This window comes from Carcharodon carcharias, chromosome 3 (assembly GCF_017639515.1).
Source record: "Carcharodon carcharias isolate sCarCar2 chromosome 3, sCarCar2.pri, whole genome shotgun sequence".
Classification (NCBI taxonomy): Eukaryota; Metazoa; Chordata; class Chondrichthyes; order Lamniformes; family Lamnidae; genus Carcharodon; species Carcharodon carcharias.
In genome coordinates, this window is record NC_054469.1 from 212908709 (window position 1) to 212927176 (window position 18468).

Sequence of the window (18468 nt, forward strand, 5' to 3'; positions counted from 1 at the left end):
ACCAATCAATCGCATCTTCCTTGACCTTGTCATGTTGGAGAAAAAAAGTCACATTTCAAGGCTCCAGGTGAAAGGCTCAGGCTTGTACTGATTAAAAGCCCAGTACAACAACAGATGATTTTAAGAAGTCAGTGGGAGAGGAAGAAGCTACAGAGCAGAAGGAACATCAGAGCAGGTCAAGTATCTCTACCTAGAAGAGAATAGGGCTTTTTTCATTCTTTTCTTATAACTATGTCTCGAGCATTGTATTTGGTTTAATTTATGCTTGATTTGATCAACTCAATAAAGAGCATACAACCACATGGGTCGGATTTATTACAAAATGCCAAAAATATGAGCAACACAGTAACAGGAGTAGACCATTTTGACTCTCAATTCTGTTCTGCAATTCAATTTTTCCTTATCGGCTGTCTCTCGATTTGAGGATGATGTCCACACAAGGTTGCAAGTTTCTGCCATGGCTCTTCATGTGACTAACAGGCTGATTCTCGACCCACAGATCTTTGAGCACATGGGGCAGGGTGTCCCATGAGGTAGTGGGATCCCGGAGTGCAGGATTTGCTTCCTTTTCTTCCCTTCTCTATCACTACTCTGCCTCATCATTAGGTGTTGTAACTCAAAGCGTGATGCAGTTTGATGGACAAGGTGTAGCCATTTCATATGATTGGTAGCATGTTCCTCTCAGTCTTCAATGTCAATGTGCCAAGCTTCAAGGAGAGCTTCAGAGTGTTTTCGAAGCATTTTCTTTGCCCTCCCTGGCCTGCAGAGGAGATGTTTTACAGTGTCCAGTCCATCAAAGTTGATTTAGCAAGAGTTTTGCCTGAATGCTTGTGCAGATGGCTTTAAGAAAGACACTAACGTTTGTTCGACTACCCTCCCGTTGAATCCGGAGGATGCGGTGGAGACACTGCTGATAGAATTTCTCTAGAACTCTTATGTGTCATTGTTACAGTCTCTCCTTCAACATATATGTGAGATGGAATTTTGGTTGACCAGGTGTGGGTTGATAGATGAGTTTTGTTTTGACAACCTTCAAGGACAGGCCGAGTTTCCTGTATGCAGAATTGAAGAGATCGAAAGTGGCTTGCAAATCTGGTGTAGAGTGGGCAACGACACTGCAGTCATTTTCAAACTAAGTCTATGGTGGTCAGTTTAGCTTTGGCAAATGGGTGACTGGGGTTAAGGAGTTTTGCATCTAAGTGATATTTAGTACTCACAGCAGAGGCAGTTCATCTTTGATGAGGCAAATAGCCACTGTCAAGTAGATTGTATATAGTATGGGGTTATCAGACAGCCTTGCTCGAAACTGGTCTGGATTTCAAAGGTGTTTGTTTCAGATTACCCACTGAAGACAGCTGCAGTCATGTCAACATGAAACAACTGCAGGACTATGAAGATGTTTCTTGGATGTCCAAATCTTTGAAACACAATCCATAGAGTCCGCGATTTACTGAGTCAAATGCTTTGGTTAGGTCGATGAATGCAATGAAGAGTTCCTGGTATAAAAGTAAAATACTGAAGATGCTGAAACACTGTAATAAAAACAGAGTGCTAAAAATACTCAGCAGGTCTAGCAACATCTGTGGAGAGAGACACAGAATTAACATTTTGAGTCCAATATGACTCTCCTTCAAAAGAGTTCCTAGTGTTGTCCTCAGCGCTTTTCTTGGATTTGCCTGGCAACAAAGGCCATGTCAGAGGTTCCTCTGGAAGGTCTAAAGCCACATGTGTTTCTGGGAAGGTTTCCTCAGCCACATGAAGTAGGTGATTCAGGAGAACGCGTGTCAGAATTTTCCCTATGGATGAGAGGGAAATACCTCGATAGTTTTGACAGCATGATTTATCTCCCTTCTTGAAGATGGTTATAATTGTTGCATTCCTGAAGTCAAAGGTGGGGGGTAAGGAGAGCTCTTTTTCCTCTCAAACCATAGGATGAGAGCATGGAGTCTTCATCTGAGCAAAAGCCCATGAGCTTTGAAGACTCAGTTAACATACCATTAGGGGTGCAGGCTTTGTTGTTCCTCATCTTTTTGCTTGCTTGTTGCAGCTCTTCCATTGGTGGTTCACCCATGGATTCTACCACTGGGTACTGGGCAATAGCCTGAAAGTATCAGCTGCCACTGTTGAGTTGTTGAAAATGTTCTTTCCAGCATTGACAGATGGTATTGTCAATCTTAAGAAAAGGGACACCATCCTGTGAGTGAAGGAAATTTTGTCCATTTGACCTTGGTCCATAGGTGGCCCTGATGGCTTCAAAAAAGCTTTGCTTCTCATGATGCTCAGCATATTATTGGATCGCTTGGGCTTTCCCTTCCCGCCATATGTCCTTTATCTTCTGGATTTGTTTTTGGGCGCAGCCTTGAGCTATTGAAATGCTGCCTTCTTGACTTGCAACCTTGGATTATTCTGCCAGGCAATGAAGGCTGCTTGTTTTTGTTCGAGAAGGTCACTTGTTTCAGCATCATTTTCGTCGAACCAGTCCTGGTGACAATGATGCTCGAACCCATAGGTCTAGACACAGGGGCCTAGTACAGCTGACTTTATTTGATCCCACTGTTCTGGAATTGGGTTGGATGTGTAAATTCAGTTAGATCATGCTCAACAAGATTTCTGTGCTCAGTTAATTAGCATTTGTGGATAAGTTCCAGACAGGATTCTCCAATGTAAATCAGCATTTACTCAAAAAAAGAAAGTGAAGTGAAGTTGCACACCGCTGCAGGCTTTAAAGACAGCATGCAAATTCAAGGCAAAATCTTGCCCTGCTGCATCGCCACAGAAAAGACAAGGCAAATCAAAGAACTGGGAAAAACAGCTTATCTTCACTGGGAATAATTTGATAATTAACTCTTTATAGATCCTCCAATTTAAAGGAGCAGCCTTGCAATTTATAATGTCCTGTTTGCTTCAGAACTTTCAAAAAAAAATTATACAGGAGGCAATATGCCACCATGATACAGCCTCTGCTTGAAACAGGCTGGCATTTAATTCAATGTCAGGGATATCCCAGAAAAAGCAGATCAAGTGCATATGAGACAAAGATCTATAACAACAGTTCAATTCTCATTTCTTCCCTCTAATGCTTCAGGGGCTGGCAAAAGAAACTCATCCCCATTAAGTCTTGTAGCACAGGTACACAGAAATTTCATCTTAACTACTAATCAAAATATATGGCTAGTGTCAATGACCATGTTTGTATCGAAATGCCATGCTTCAGCTCATTATTCTAAACCAATAACTGCCGAATAAGTGAAATGGTCTCACTGTGGAAATTTTCTGAACACCAGGTTCACTGGTTGATTTCTGATGCTAGGTGGAAAAGAATACAAGAATAGAACGTCTCATCTTGGTGAAAGAAAGTCGGGGACACAGGGAAAGAAAAAAGGGTAAATGAGTTGAATAAGCATACGGCCTACAATGAAAAGTGAGAGACAGTATAAAGGTAAAAGAAAGGGCTTACAAAAATGCAAATAATAGTGGAGATTCCAGGCCTGGAAGAAATATGAAGAACAGCAAAATTATACAAGAAAAGCAATAAGAGTTCCAAGAAAAGAATACGAAGAAAAACTTGTGAGGGCTATCAAGGATAACACTAAAAGCTTTTACAAGTATATTAAAGGAAAGAGGATGGCCAAGTGTAATGAGGGTCCTGTAGAGACAAACACAAGTGATACTGTAAATAAAAATAAGGAAATAGCTAATTAATTACTTTGTCTTGGTCTTCACAGTAGGGAAGAGGATATAGTATCAGAGATATGAGTGCAATTAAAATTAAATTAAGGGGAGGAACTTACTACATAAGAATGAGGAGTAGGCCATTTGGCCCCTCGAGCCTGCTCCGCTATTCAATAAGATCATGACTGATCTGAATGTAAGCTCAACCCCACATTCCTGCCTACCCCTGATAACCTTTCACCCCCTTGTTAAACAAGGATCTATCTAGCTCTGCCTTAAAAATATTCAAAGACTCTGCTTCCACCGCCTTTTGAGCAAGAGATTTCCAAAGACTCTCAGCCCTCAGAGAAAAAGTGTCTCATCTCTGTCTTAAAATGAGCTATCCCTTATTTTAAAAAGTGACCCCTAGTTCTATTAAATTTTGTGGGCGAATCTAGAAGTAAGATCATGGTAATGGAGGATAAAAAAGAGACTGAAGCTAGGCAAATCTCCAGGTCCCAATGATTCCCACTCCAGGGTATTAAAAGAAATAGGAGAAGAAATTGCAGATGTTTTAGTCATGATTTTCCAAAACTCTCTCCATTCAGAAATTGTTCTCTTGGATTAGAAAATTGTGAGTGTCTTTCCATTATTGAAAAAGAGTGGGAAACAGGAAATTGTAAATCCACGAGTCAAACATCAATTGTGGTCAAGTTACTGGAATCTGGTATTAAGGACAGAGTATTCAGCGCTTGGACAAATATAATCTGATCAGAGAGAGTCAGCATTTGGACTTGTAAAGGGTTAAGTCATATTTAACTAACCTAGTTGATTTTTATGAGGAGGTCACTTGTGTGGCAGATAAGGGAGTGGCAACTGATGTTTGTAGTATGGACTTCCAGAAGGCATTTGATAAGGTTTCACCTAAGCCACTGTTAACAAAAATATAAGTACATGGCATGGGTAGTGAATTGGTTCAGAGGTAGGAGACAGAGAAGTAGGGATGATGAGCATGTACTTCAATTAGCAGACTGTGAAAAATTCACAAGGTACTGACGCCTCAGCTTTTCACTGTATGTATCAAAGACTTATTTGAAGGAAGAAAGAGAGAGTCATATAACAAAGTTTTCTGAAGACACTAAACAGTGTAGTTTGGAGCAGAAAGTTGCAAAGGGATAATAGTGGACAAAACTGTGGGAGAGGGAGTTCAATGTTGGAAAGTGAGGTCATTACCTTTGGAATAAGAAAGATAGATCAGCGTGTTTTCTAAATGGTAAGAAGTTACAAGCTGTGGAGGAGTAGAGACATTTAGGGGCTCATGAGCAGAAACTATTAAAAGTTAAAGAACTAGTGTAAAAAATAATTAAAATGAAATGTTAGCTGCTACCTCAAGAAGGTTGGAATGCCAAGAGGTGAAAGTTATGATACAGTTGTACAAAGTTCTGGTTAGACCACATCTGGAGTACTGCATTCAGTTCTAGGCACCTCTGGAAAGATATATTGGCCTTGGATGGGGCGCAGTGTAGATCCACCAGAATGATATCAGACTAAAAGGGTTAAATTATGAGGCCAGGCTGCATAGAGTGGAGTTGTATTCCCTTGGTATAGAAGATAAAGGGGTGACTGACTAAGTGTTCAAGATAATTAACTGATTTGAAAGGGGAGATAGAGAAACTATTCCCTCTTGTGGGGAAGTGCAGAACCTTAAACTTAGAGCTAGGCCATTCAGGGTTCATATAATGGATAGTGGAAATCTGGAACTCTTGCTGAAAAAGCTGTTGAGGCTAGGTCAATTGAAAGATTCAAAATTAAGATAGATTTTTGTCAGCTGAGGGTAACGAAGGGATATGGAACGAAGGCAGGTGACTGGAGTCGATGTACAGGTCAGCTTTGTTCTAAATGAATGGAAGTACAGGATCATGAATCTGAATGGCCTATTCCTGTTCCTTTGTTCTTTTCTATGTCCCTATGAAAAAATTTCAAAACAGTCCACCAGCTGAAGTAGGTAGCATGGTAATAACAGTGGTGGACCTAAGCTGAGGGTGTAGGCAGAAGTATTTCAAGACAGAAGTTATTGGAGTGGGAATCTGTGTGTGAGAGAAAGAAATTAAGTATTTACTTAATTGAAGTATACTTATTTAGGTGAATAAATACAAGTAAAACTTAAAACGAATTTATTGGATACTGCAATGTGAAAACATAATTTAATAGTGAATTTAAGCGTCTGCTCAGATGTTAAAGTTTTGAATATTAAATCGGAGGCAGTGAGGGAGCAGTGCAGTGGACGGGGGTCTGGGGGGAGCAGGCGGGCTGCTTTGAGGTTGGTGAAAAACAGAAGAATGTGCTTCCTGTTGTATTTAATGACAGGGCCTGACCTTTATCCCCTTTTCCCAGTTTCAGCCAGCCAGATTGAGAGGCAAGCTGGCTGGCTGTGGAGCAGGTAGGCCTTCGATACCAGGCCTCAGCTGTAGGGCAGAAAGAAAGGAGATGGGGATCTTAAAAGTTGAAGTGGGGGGGAGGGGGAAGATTGGAGTCCAGGAGCAGGATTGGGAAATCAGAGGCCAGGGGCAAGAAAGGAGGCCGGTTTGGAGGGTTAGAAAACCACCGGCAAGATTAAAGGCTGCAACAGGCAAGAGATTAAAAGCCAGAAGCAAGATCGGGATCCACAGCAGGAAGGAGATCAAAGGCCAGGATCAGGGGAGATCAGAAGCTTTAAGGAGGAGAACTGCAGAGTTGTGGTTGATCAGATGAGCCCTGGGGGAGATTGGAGGCTGGAGCTGGGGGTCGGGAGGAGGGAAGAGGAAGGTTCTGGGGATGTTCAATCGCAGGAGCTGGGTGAAGCAGATAAACTGGATCCAACAGGTAAATGGAAAGGCACTTACCTTCTGGATCTAGCAGTCCTCACATTTTAGCTGCCAGGCTTGCCCAAGGCTCGGAAAACTTGGCTGATCGGGGCTAAATTCCAAATAAGAGACTTGCAACCTCATTTTAATATTTAAATTTCCAACTTGCTTCCTGGGAACAGTGATTGCCTGCAATTCCAACCCCCATCACCCCTGGTTTTACTCCACTAAAATTGGAAAGGGATGGGTGAGGGTCATGATTCAGGTTTTTGACATTTTCACATCCCACTCAACCCAAACTCAGCTGCTTTTGGGGGTTAAAACAACCCCCCACCAAAGATTTCAACTTAAAACTGTTATATTATAAATACACTTTGATAGTCACACTTAAAAAAATTAAATTCATGCCAAATCTGAAACAATATTCCAAAGGTACTAAAATAGAAATAAATATGTTAAATGCATTAGTTTTCTAACCTCTTCTTGGACTTTCATGATTGAAAAGAATGCCATTGACAGCAAAAAGGTTGTAAGCCTCCCTGAAGTTCACCACTATCCAGTAGGCGTAAAGCTTGGCTGCCCCTGTAGAATAAACAACAGCCTGCAAGTCAGCAATGTTCATTTCTAAAATAGCTGGAAAATGAGTTGAAATCTGATAATTCACTGTCAACAGATCCATCGTTAATAACAGATGGCCTGATTCAAATACAAATGGGAAGAGCCTCTATGAAGTATTAAGGCTTCATTATTTTCCTTTACTTGTTTTCCCTTTACCCATTTTCTCGTTATCTTACTTGAAGACTTCTACCTTACTGGAGCACAGATCCAAGGACATCAGAATTTGTTGCCGCAATAGGCAATTGTCATTATTCACATTTGGCAAATGCTGACAGGCTATCCAACTGCAGGAAGCATCACAGCTGAACCTGATTCTGTCATTGTTCAATGTTCATAACAGGTCACTTTCAACATGAGTTACTAGTTGCCAGTCAAAAGCAGGATCTCTTGCTAACTTCTTTATTCACAACCCAGGGAGACTAAGGCTAATTGTAGTATCTCTATTGCTAATCAGCTGAGATCAGTTAACTTAGCATAAACCAGAGAATGGGGCTAAGACCTTCCTTCCCTGTGTAAGTAAGCTAGTCACTAGATAAGTTTGTTGGGCTACTGGAAAAGCTTGCTTTTGCTTTTAAAACCTAGGACTTTAATGACAGAATCAGTTCAAGCACACTATGATGATGTTTGAAAGGTCTCAGCTATGGTGTTACATTACATGGACTGCAGCGGTTTAAGAAGGCAGTTTGCCATCACCTCCTCAAGGGCAACGAGGGATGGGCAATAAATATTGGCCCAGCCAGCGAAGCCCAAGTCCCTTGAATGAATAAAAAAAATACCTTCCATCTCTTAGTCCTGCATTGAGTTTCTAGTTTCAGCTACATTGCTACTCCTGTACATCTTGCAGCAGCTGACTCAAAGCAACCTTAATTGGTAGATCACCCCCACTCTGAATATGTGACCCAGGTAGGATAGGAACAAGAAGTAAAATAGGGGGAGCTGCTACTCTCAGAATAAATTCAGAGACAAGCAGTATTAGATTTTAAGTACCCTCAGTTTTAGCCATTTATGCAAGAATTCCAACTGCAGTGCTGAGTTGGCTGATTTATGTCAGAATAAGATTGGGTCATATACAGAGGCCCTCAGTATCTGAGTTACAGAAAATGCACGTGTAGACTTTGGACGAGGACATGATTGGGCAGAGTTGTGATAGCCCTCCACCGTGGAATAGTCTATTCACTCTTGCAGCTTAGGATCATGAATGAAGAGCAGCCGCTTTGATATGGCGTCAGTTAGAACCTCTGGAACTGTAACCCACCATGAAGCAATATCTTTAGAAGGTGAGGAAATTGGAGGTAACAGAATTTTTTAAAAACAGCCAGCATCCTTAAAATAGGAGATAAACCCTTAACTTACATTGACAAATTTTCACGTGCACGTTAATTAGTAAGGGGGTTCATAATTTAGAAAACAATGAATCTCATTATTTTCTCAATTTCACCATATTTGTCATCTACATCATGGATTTAAGTGCTCTAAACCGAATGTTTGAAATGGGCAGTTTTTATAAAAAACAGTTGAGTAATTATAACTCCCATTCCTTTGGTTAAACGTGAAAATTACTTTTGTTTGGCAAGTTATAAGGTATATCTCTAAACTAATCTAGATACTTCTTTCAGTCTTTATTTTCCACCCAAATTAACTTCAGTTTGGAGATATGAACTCAAATGTACACAAATACATTATAGTACTTACCATATGGTGACCGAGGGTAGAAAGGGGTAGTCTCCTTCTGCGGAATTTCCTGTACTTTGCCAAACAGCTCACTGGTGGAAGCTTGATAGAACTTCACTGTATTTACAAGGCCGCAGGTTTTAATGGCATCCAGAAGTCTCAGGGTACCAACACCATCAACATCTGCAGTATACTCTGCTAGGTCAAAGGAGATCTAAAGGAAACGCAAAAGTAAAGGCTTACTCACAGCCAGTGGAGAGATGTACTGCAAAAAATAAGTCTTTGTTTTACAAGGGATATGGGCCTTTTTTACATGATAATTTTAGTGAGTCCAACAACATTAAGATTAAGCAAAATCTACTGGTCAGTTGAAGCAGCAATAAAAGCAAATGTGCATCAATTTAGGTGGTATAACATAATCTTTTAATGTCAGTGGTAGCTCTCTTGCCTTAAGTCAGAAAGTTATAGGCTCCTAAGCCCCATTCCAAAACTTAAGCACATGATCTAAGACTGGTACTTGAGGTGTCATATTTCAGATGAGATGTTAAACTGATAACCCACTTGTCCTTTCAAGTGGATGTAAAAGATCATGTCACTATTTGATAAAAGGCATTGGAGTTTTCCCAATGTTCTGCCAACATTTACCCCTTAACCACAAAACAAATTAATTGGCTATTTATCTCACTGGCATTTATTGGCCTTGCTGTGCACAAGTTAGGTTGCTATGATTCCCTACAAAATGCCAGTGAAAATATTTCAAAAGTAATTTATTGGATGTAAAGTGTTTTGGTATGTCCAGAGGATGTGAAAGGTACTATATAAATACAATTTCTTTTGTTATTCTTACTAAATCGTAAATATACCGATCCATAATCAACAACTTACATTTATCTATGCCTTTAATGTAGTAAAAGTTCCACAAAATCCCTCCTAAATGACAAGAGTGGTAAATAAAACCAAAGTTCAATAGTATTTTAAAAGCTAGGCTTAAATTTCAATAGTACAGGGCCATAATAAACTATTGTGAAACTTGTTTTTTTGGAAAATAGTATGTAATTTCCATAAAATCCAAATTTTGTCAGCGTCATGTTGTAATTGTTCACAATGAAGAAGGTTTACATTTGGGGAGAGGAACAAGAAGGAGACCACAAATAAACTAATTAGAAAAGAAAACCCAAACAGATGCAGCGAGATTCAGCCTGGTTCATTCTCATGGGCCTCATATTGACTGGCTGTAGATCACTACAGACGCAAGAGTGGAATCAGCTTCCCTGCTGGCTCAGCTCGAGAACAGCGAGAGCAGTGCCGGTTTCCAGCTGGGGTGCAGATCACCTCATGTAAAAGATAGGTACCACAAGTAATTACCTATCAGGGTGATTTCCTGGATTACTTTGATCACCTAAGTGAGGGTGGAAGTTGTGGAGGGGGGTGGTGGGGATAGCAGAATCAGAAAGAAATTGGCCTGGGTTTTTACCTGTTCTTTTTGCTTCTCCAGAAGATCATGCTTTTTTGGGTGTGGTAGAGAGTAATGGTACAATAGGCATCACATAATTGTGTGGAACAGGCAGAGACTTATTTTGCATGTCATGGCTTGAATTTGTATGCTTATAAAACATCAGCATTTCACTTTCACTACATACACGAAAATCAAATTAAGCGTAATGCTTATGAGGAACGAAAAGGAGTAAAATGCATTAAAAATAGCTCAAAAATCAAAATGTTGTAGCTTTTACAGTGTACTTACCTTTGCTGAGAGCCCTATCAAAATCAACATCTTCATTATTTTAACAAGCAGACAATATAGATATGCAATAGACTGGCTTGGTTTATTTTACCGTCCATTTAACTTTTATGAATTTGGATTTCTCATTTCAAATGCATTAATATGTCAACCTAATCCCCTAGTATTCATTTTTGTTGAGAGCTAAAATTACTGCCATAGTCTAGGTCCTCCATTAAGGCTATAATGACAGACATAGAATTTACAATCCAGTATCTATTTGGCTAACCATTTGTCCTCAAGCTAGGTACCTTTTTTTTGGTCTGAAACAGGGTCTTCAATCTTAATTCTTTTTTAGGAAGTGGCTGAGGCACCAATGAGCTTTACTGCCACGTATAGACATCAGCAATCAGCAAATGGCTTGTAAGGGTTAGCACCTATTCTCTCTGTCTACCCACACTTTTATTAGACTTCATTAGTGGAATGTACAGATCATCAGATAAGGGAATGAAATGGAGGGCTGAGAGAGATAAAACTGCACATGAGAATCAGATTGTCCATAAAACTATGTCAGAAAAGTACACCCTCCTCATCATTTTCCCTTATCTCTCAACCATTCATTATTAATTTGATGGAGTGGGGGAGCTGTCAAGACTCTATGGCACTAGCTGTTTATCTTTCATTACAATCTTCAACCTACTGTTCACAATTTCTGCAGTTTTGAAATGACACAAAAACGACCAGTCAAGACTTTATGGCTTTGCACTGAAGATCACAGGCTGCTTGAATACATACTGACCAAAGGTATGGGTTGCGAAAGGACAAATGAACCTTCCAGTTGGAAATGTTGTGATTTTTATGATTAGTGACACTATTGTAACTTTAAAGTTTGGCTAGGAGGTAAAATTCAAGCTGTGCTCAAAGCTTTTAACTAAAATCAAAAGCATAGTCACTTGAGAACAGCAGTGCTGAGATGTAAATGGATATCCAATTCATGTTTCTTTATATGCATCATGGGAGTTGAAGACTCAGTGTAAAATGTGGGAGGTGAACAACTCTAGCTTTCTAACATTTGTTTCATCTTATTCCCATTGAAAAAATAACTAAGAAACAATGTCAATAAAAAATTAATTGCACATTAACGTAACTGTTTTAGCATTTGACTAGAGAACTATTTTTAACATCACATCTGAATTGTGTTTACCATACAAATCAAGACAAGTATTCCTACTTAATTAATACATCATCTACCTTTCTCATTTGGAAGCAGCCCTTCAACTGCTAGGGAAGAACAATTACGATAATTTGAACATCTTTAGTGTTTAGTCACAACTTTTTTAAAAAAAACTTTACTTATAAAATATCTGGAACAACATTACAAAACATTTCTAAATCGCCATCACAAAAAGTGCAATCAGATTCAACTTTTACACATGAATCACAAGATGCTTCAATACAATCAATGAATAATACAGTCATTTTAATATGGTAATTACAGACAGTCAGACAGTGCAATGGTATTGGAGTTATCAACATACATCATGTTGCATTCTGAGATGCTTCAATACAATTAGTAGTCAATGCATACATTTGTTGTGAGCCGTACAGCCCGAGGGGTCTACACAATTCCCAGCCCCTCGGTGCACTATGGCAGAAAGGTCTTAGACAGCGACCTTTCCCCATTGCGCCTTTACAACGGCTGCCCCAAGCTTTAGTTCGTCCCTCAGCATGTAGTCCTGGACCTTGGAATGTGCCAGTCTGCAACACTCGGTCGGGGACAACTCTTTGCACTGGAAGACCAGCAAGTTTCAGGCAATCCAAAGATTTCACCGAGCTGATGATCCTCCAGCTGCAGTTGATGTTTGTCTCGGTGTGTGTCCCTGGGAACAGCCCGTAGAGCACAGAGTCCTGTGTCACAGCACTACCCAGGATGAACCTTGACAGAAACCACTGCATCTCTCTCCAGACCTTCTTTGCAAAGGCACAATCCACATGGAGGTGAACGACTGTCTCGTCCCCACCACAGCCACTACGAGGGCAACTTGCAGAGGGGGTGAGACTCCTGGCATGTTGGAAGGATCTGACATGGAGGGCCTTTCTCACCACCAGCCAAGCTATACCTTGGTGCTTGTTGGAAAGTCCTGATGATGAGGCATTCTGCCAAATGACTTTGGCAGTCTGCTTGGGGAACCATCCAACAAGATCCACCCTCTCCTTTTCCCGCAGGGCCTCTAAGACGTTACGTGCTGACCACTGCCTGATGGACCTGTGGTCAAAGGTGTTTCTCTGCAGAAATTTTTCCACAAGGGACAGGTGGTACGGCACAGTCCAACTACTTGGAGCATTCCACAGCAGTGTGGCCAGACTCACACAAAGGTGGCCATCAGGATTATGGCGATATTGGGCAGGTTTTTTCCCCCTCTTATCTAGAGGCTTGTACATTGCGTCCCTGTGGACACGATCCATTTTTGTCTTCCAGATAAAGCGAAAGATGGCTCGGGTGATCGCCATCGCGCTTAAGTGTTGAATGGGCCAGACCTGCACGATGTACAGCAACAACGAGAGTGCCTCCCACCTGATGACCAGGTTCTTACCCGCAATGGAGAGGGAGCATTGCTCCCACATGCCCAGTTTTCTTTCCACCATAGCCACTCACTCCTTCCAGTTTCTAACGCATGCCCCGGTCCCTCCAAACCATATCCCCAGCACCTTCAGGCCGTCAGCCCTGACGGTGAAGGGAACAAAGGATCGGTCAGCCCAGTTCCCAAAGAATATGGCCTCTTCACAATTGATAATGGTATATGACATGATGCCAGATTGCAATAACACAGGTCATCAGCTGTTTCAAACAAACTGATGCTCAGTCAAGCTCTTCTAGGTGAAGTGAAGTAAACCTCATCTTGTTTAGATTGGTGTTACTAAAAGCAGCGCTTCAGCATAGCAGTCTGGGGCCACATTAGATAGAGCCATACAATTTTTACCTAAACTGCCCGCAAGAAACAAATGGAATGAGGTTGGTCACCTGTTTTATACGCTGCAGTTCTACTGAAGTCAGTGCAAAGTAAAATCAGGTGAGCTATAAAATGGGTGGCCAATCATGTCCCCTCAATTTCCTACAGAGTAGATTAGGTTAAGATTACAAATCATGCTGCTTATGTTGGTAATTTCTGGGTTGAAAGCTGGAAGTAGCTAAAGGACCAGCTGCTTTCTGCAGGAGAACATTTGATCATTTGGTGCACATTGTTCTCTGCAAAGAACTCCCAAACGGAAAGCCTGATTTTAGTTTCAATCTCAAATGCAATCAAACTTTTTTGCACCCTCTAGGCAATTACTGATAGTATTTAAGAGCACAATGGAATGAAGCTTTCTGCCATCTTGGCAGAAGGAGGGATGAAAAAACAGCAAGGTCAAGCCAGTACAACACAAGTTTATCCATTATCTGGGCAAAAGCCTTGATCTTGATTATCCGTTGCAAATCACCAAGGACACCCGTCTTCATAGCTGAAAGATTAGTTGGGGCAGGGGAAAAAAGGGGGAGTGCTTAACCTATATGCATTAATGGTCAGACATGCCATCATTTCTTCTCAGTTTAATTGTTTGACTGTGCACCACCTTCATCCCTCCCTTCCCTCCAAGTAGGTTCATAAAGTCAGACATGACCTAAAGGTGGGATTTTCTGGTCCCACCTGTCACTGGGATCGTCTGGTCCCACCGATAGTCGATGAACTTTTGGCTAGGCTGCTGAATCTCCTGCAGCAGGTCCCACCACGATGGGACTGGAAAATCCCGGCCAAAGATTTACACTGGGAGTTCAACATCTCCCTTTCATGCAATTTTTGACAAAAAATGTATATCCCTGTAGCTTTAATGGTTTTGGGACTCTGATGACTGGAGAGGGTTTAATTGCCTCTGCTGGTTCACTGATTGTTTTCATGTAAAATCCCAAAGCATACTATTTTAGAATAGACATTAACCTATTTAACTCAGTAGGTTCATAAATGAGTCAAAAGGAATTAAATTAATTAAAGTGGAATGAATACAATGGAACTTTATGCAAAAATGCTAATTAGTGTACTACCAGAGGAAATTAAACCCCCAGGTTGTTAATACAGAAGTACCAACAAAAATCATAATAAAATGATTAAAACACATATTTAGATTTATTGTAGGCAGTCGAACATATTACAAATGTTTGCACTAATTGACATTGTAATGGTGGAACTTAAACATACATTGTAATTGACAAATGTCAAGTGTGATAGCATTCAATGGCATCACTGCCAGTGCTATTAGTTTCAATATTGGTTGCATAGGTTTTAACGCTGCATTTGTTCATGTATAATGTACTGTAGGTAGACCCACAGTGATGATAGGGAAGGTAGACCCACAATGCTGTTAGGGAGGGAGTTCCAAGATTTTGATTCATTGACATTGAAGGAATGGCAATTTAGTTCCACATCAGGATGGTGTGTGACTTGGGGGGAACATGTAGTAGATCGTTCACCTATTGTTTCATTAAGTAAAGTTGGATTGTTCAACACAGTCAGTGGGCAAGTTGTGGTCTGCTTCCAGAAATATCTCTCTTTGTGGGAGGATAGCAGGCCTATATTCATCTTTCATTCCCAGCACCATCATGGATTGGGAAGGTTGATTTCAACAGGAGGGAAGTCTGTTGTGTCCCACAGAGCTGTTCATTTACAGCACTCACTTCAGTCAGTGCAACTCTCTCCTGGAAGCAGAATTTAACCAGCACTCTATGGAGCAACTTAGAACAAACAGCCTTGAAAAAGTCACACATAGACATGCTATGTCTGAGAATGCCTCCTCCTTACTCCTCCAAGACACTGCAGAAAATCAACATCAAGCATGTATCAGATATCCCTCAACAGAAGGCACTATCTGCAGCATCTCTTTCCCGAAAGCTCTCACCAATGCTACTCCTCTTAACTTGACTGCCCCAGCTCAATGCTGATGTTGCTACCTGTAACACACCCACTTAAATTGGTCCAATATTTACACCAAAACAATAAATAAATTGTGTATTCAACATGGTTGCACCTGTCCCACTTTTCCAAAAGGCTGGGTGTATCTGCCATATAGCAATATTTTTGAGGCAGAAATGAATGAGGAGAGACCGATCTCCATGAAAGCATGATATTCAAAAGCGCTACATGGTATGGTAGTTAATTATTGAGACGGAAGGGGGTCTCAAGTTTGATCCTTTGCTCATGCTGAGTTGGCTGATCTCAACCCAGATAGCTGTTGGGAGCACTACAAAACATTTTAACCAATGACAGGACCAGGGTAAATTTATCCTGGGTTCCAAATTTGACTTGCTGGCCAGTGACCCTTTGATAGATGAATAAGTGCATGTGTGTGGATGTTGGATAAGGATACTTGATCAGCACCTGAACCACCACCTTAAGTATTCATTTCTTCCACCCCTGGTGCACCATCGCCGCAGTGTGTACCATCTACATGATGCACTGCATCTCCAAGGCTCCTTCAACAGCACGATCTACTACATGTTCCCCCCAAGTCATACACCATCCTGATGTGGAACTAAATTGCCATTCCTTCATTGTCAATGGATCAAAATCTTGGAACTCCCTCCCTAACAGCATTGTAGCTCTACCTTCCCTATCATCACTGTGGGTCTACCTATAGTACATTGTCTGCAGTGGCTCAAGAAGACTGCTCACCAACAATTTCTTCAAGGCAACTAGGGACAGGCAATAAATGTTGGCCTTGCCGTGATGCTCACATTCTTTGATCAAATGAAAAAAAAGGGACAAATTGGGCTCAAGTGTAATGTAGGGCTGAAGCTTGTGGCTGCAATTGAGTGATTGATATGCAGTGAGTTGTACATGAACAAATGATGATTTGACAAGGTGCCAGAGGGCAGTTGGTGTAATATACCCCAACAAGAATCACCATGTTCAAGGTACTAGGGGAAAAAACCATCCTCATTCCACCAAAAGGTGATGGCAGATACAATGATTGTCACACTAGTTGATTTGTGTGAACTCAGGACCAGATGCATTAAAGGTGTGATAACATATGTTTTTACTTTTTTGTACCTTTCGGTTTCCTCTAGAGAGTTGAGGACAAAAATAAAAATGAAGTTAATTTGTCTATAAAAGTAAAGCTAAATCTGTCTTTAAATTTCCTTGGTCCTAAAATTGGTAAGGCTGAGGCCTGTGGCTACAAGCTAGCCTCATCATCGTCGGTTGTCCTCAATTCGAGGATGACATCTACTCAGGGTTGCAAGTTTCTGCCATTGGTCTTCTTGTGGCTGAACAGGCTCATTCTCAACCCACAGATCTTTTGGCACATGGAGCAAGGTGTCTCATGAGGTAGTGGGATCCAGAGTTCAGGATTTGCTTCCCATTCTTTCCTTTTCTTCCACCATTCTGCCTCATCATTAAGATGTTGTGACTCAAAGCATGATGCAGCTGGATGGATAAGTTTTCGCCATTTTGAATGATTGATATTAAGCTCCTCCCGGTCATTAATGTCAATACTGCTTCAAGGAGAGCTTCAGAGTGTATTTGAAGCACTTTCCTTGTACTCACCTGGAATGTTGGCCATTTGAGAGTTGAATAAACAGGACCTGGCCTACAGTCATTGAGAACACCAGAAACAGTTTTTGCTTTTCAAAATTCATCAATCATGTTACAAATTCTCAAGGATCGCTGCCTTTAAGTCATTGACAACTCTTCAAGATAAATCAATTCAACCAAACCCATAATGAAGTTAAATCAGCTTGCATTTTAATTAATAAAATTATGATCATTATCAATGGCCAGGACTATGTGCCTGTCTACTAGGCAAAGTGCAAATTTTCATATGCCGTGGGAGTTGAAAGCTATGTTAAGGACAACATTTTAAATTTGTCAAGGGTATTGTGTTGAATTGCAATATAATTCTCCAGGCTCTTGGCAAATAAATCATACTGTATCTTCAACTCTTTCAACAGCATTGAAGTTTAGGATTTATGCGAGGTAGGAGACACTACAGCCACTGTTCACAGTGTTACCTTACATTAGTACAAGCAATACAATTTCATTATTGTGTGATGATCAGCATGTGGAATGCACACGAAGCATCCAATCCAACTTCTCAGCAAATTTTTGTTCTTGGGATGTGTGCCAGAGAGTACATATTGAACCACCAACCCGCTTGCTCCACACCATCCAACCAGTTGCCATGAGTAGGCCACAATGGTTAGGGTGGTAGGACATTAGTCAAACAGTTGGACTTTTACAACAAGCTGGCAATTTTCATTGCAATTTTCTGGTTCCAGCCTAAAAATTGCCAGCTCTACTGAATTTAATTTCATAGTTTCATATGGAGGGATTTGAACTCATGACCTCTGGGTTACTTGTCCAGCATTACAAGCATCAGCCTACTCTACCAATAATTTGCTGATCTGATGATAAGCTTTCAAAGCTACAGTAAGTGAATTAATTCACTCCATAGTAACTTATCTCCCAATTTACTGTTTATCCATATGTTAAAATGAGCAAGTGGTGGGAGATAGAAATAAAGTCCCATTTAAAGGGTAACCATCTGGATTCAAAGTGAAAGCAGAAATCAGCCATGAGGGAACAGGTTTGCAGAGCAGTAACAATGCAGTGTCAAGGTTCACTAAGTGCGAAGGCTGGAGATCATGATAGAGGTGGTCCAATCCAGAAGGAACATTTTGTTTCCAGAGAATGGCAGGAGGAGATCTGCCAGGAAAACAAATGAGGGCATGGCTAGAGGTCACCAGAGGGGTCAGCAGCCACAGTGTAGTTAACAGAACTTGGGTCTAGTGCAGGACCTGCTTCAATGACCTTCTGCTTTCCAGTAAGGATTGCGTGAAGCAAAGCAAAACAGTCAGCCCTGAGTATGTTATAGGTATGGCTCTGGGCAGGAGGGCCTCAAAGGCAGGAAGCAGTTAGGTACAATGAGGAGATTATT

At 40.9% G+C, this 18468-nt stretch overlaps 1 protein-coding gene across 1 annotated transcript in view; it reads right to left on the reverse strand.

The window, feature by feature from the left end:
- The window catches only part of gmds (GDP-mannose 4,6-dehydratase), a 651025-nt gene that overhangs the window by 408007 nt on the left and 224550 nt on the right, over positions 1–18468 (reverse strand). Inside the window, exons 5-6 of the mRNA XM_041185221.1 lie at positions 8805–8997; positions 6972–7076 (exon numbers count right to left, since the gene is read on the reverse strand). Of these exons, the coding sequence (XP_041041155.1) occupies positions 6972–7076; positions 8805–8997 (298 nt within the window). The remainder of the gene's footprint in view (positions 1–6971; positions 7077–8804; positions 8998–18468) is intronic.